The sequence below is a fragment of the Procambarus clarkii genome, chromosome 37, assembly GCF_040958095.1.
Source record: "Procambarus clarkii isolate CNS0578487 chromosome 37, FALCON_Pclarkii_2.0, whole genome shotgun sequence".
Lineage (NCBI taxonomy): Eukaryota > Metazoa > Arthropoda > Malacostraca > Decapoda > Cambaridae > Procambarus > Procambarus clarkii.
In genome coordinates this window covers 14,787,380-14,788,880 of record NC_091186.1, presented here as the reverse complement: position 1 = coordinate 14,788,880, position 1,501 = coordinate 14,787,380, and the positions used below count along the sequence as shown (strand labels likewise).

At 48.4% G+C, this 1,501-nt stretch overlaps 1 protein-coding gene across 1 annotated transcript; it reads right to left on the bottom strand.

Moving 5' to 3' along the window:
* Positions 1-404: 404 nt before the first annotated feature.
* Positions 405-923, bottom strand: LOC138371826 (S-antigen protein-like). Its single transcript, XM_069336851.1, has one exon. It carries the CDS (start codon positions 921-923, stop codon positions 405-407), a length of 519 nt encoding a protein of 172 aa, XP_069192952.1.
* Positions 924-1,501: the final 578 nt, after the last annotated feature.

The window sequence follows — 1,501 nt, the reverse complement described above, 5'->3', positions numbered from 1 at the left end:
TCGGCGTCCCCTGCCCTATCCCCTCACACAGGCGTAGCTCCGGGCAACGAAGGTAAGGGAGGGGTGGGAGAGGGAGGGAGCAACCCAGGGACTGAGGGGTTTTGTCTTGCCTGTGAGGGGAAAGGGAAGGTCGTGCTCAATGACAGAGGGGGGAGGAGGCTCCTGAGACCTCGCCCTGCCCTCATTTCCCCTCTCTGTGGTGGCCCCTCTACACATACACACCGCTTGAAAATACTAACATCTACCATCTACCAACTTAATTACACTTAACAACCTCTGATAACTAAAGCTGATATCCTTTTTTTATCTAGATTCAGGACGGTATATCAGCTCACATTTAATCATGGGATAAATTCTGAATTTCCCCTCTTCACTCGCGTACGGATCGCTAGGTCCCCTCAGCGTCAGCCCCGGGGCGTGAGGGGACCTGATTCACGGGGAGAGAGAAGTCTTGGGTATTGTTGAACCAATCTTGGTAATATATAGTGGACGAGCCGGGGCGTATGTGACGCAGAGCGTGCTTGTGTTGGACGTCCACTGGTACGTCCGTTGCTACGTCCACTAGTACGCCCGTTGCTACGTCTACTAGTACGCCCGTTGCTGCGTCTACTAGTACGCCCGTTGCTACGTCTACTAGTACGCCCGTTGCTGCGTCTACTAGTACGCCCGTTGCTGCGTCTACTAGTACGCCCGTTGCTGCGTCTACTAGTACGCCCGTTGCTACGTCCACTAGTACGCCCGTTGCTACGTCTACTAGTACGCCCGTTGCTGCGTCTACTAGTACGCCCGTTGCTGCGTCTACTAGTACGCCCGTTGCTACGTCCACTAGTACGCCCGTTGCTGCGTCTACTAGTACGCCCGTTGCTGCGTCCACTAGTACGCCCGTTGCTACGCCCGCTCGAACGCTCGTAATCTACGCCCATACGTGTGTGTATAAGAGGTTGTGTCTAGCTGTGAATCTGTGTCTTTATATGTGAGTATGAGTCTGTAGCCGTGAGTCTGTGTCTGTATATGTGAGTATGAGTCTATAGTCGTGAGTCTGTGTCTGTGAGTCTGTGTCAATATCTCAGTCTGTGAGTTAGTCTGTTATCGCGTCAGATAAAGTAAACTATTATTTAACCCCAAATTTCCTTTGCGGTCATTAGACTGTCGGCAAATTAACTGGGAACCAATTTCGTCGTTTCTCAAATAAATATCTTTATTCATAACTGGATGTGCGTTTATAAATGAGTTTACACAAAACTAATCATAATGACATAACATACAGACATTATAAGTATATTCTGATGAATGTATAGTTAGATTTAGAAGCCTTCTATCCTGTCAAATTCCCCCGAAAACTCACATAATCTTGACAATTAAGATACCCAGAGAGAGGCTTGTCAGGTCAGTCACCATCTGCCCCAAACTCCTGTCAAAGTCTATTATCAAAATAATTTCCACAATTTCTGAGCTTTGAACCCGCTTCACGTGGCATAGAAGGGAAGGTAACTATCTAACT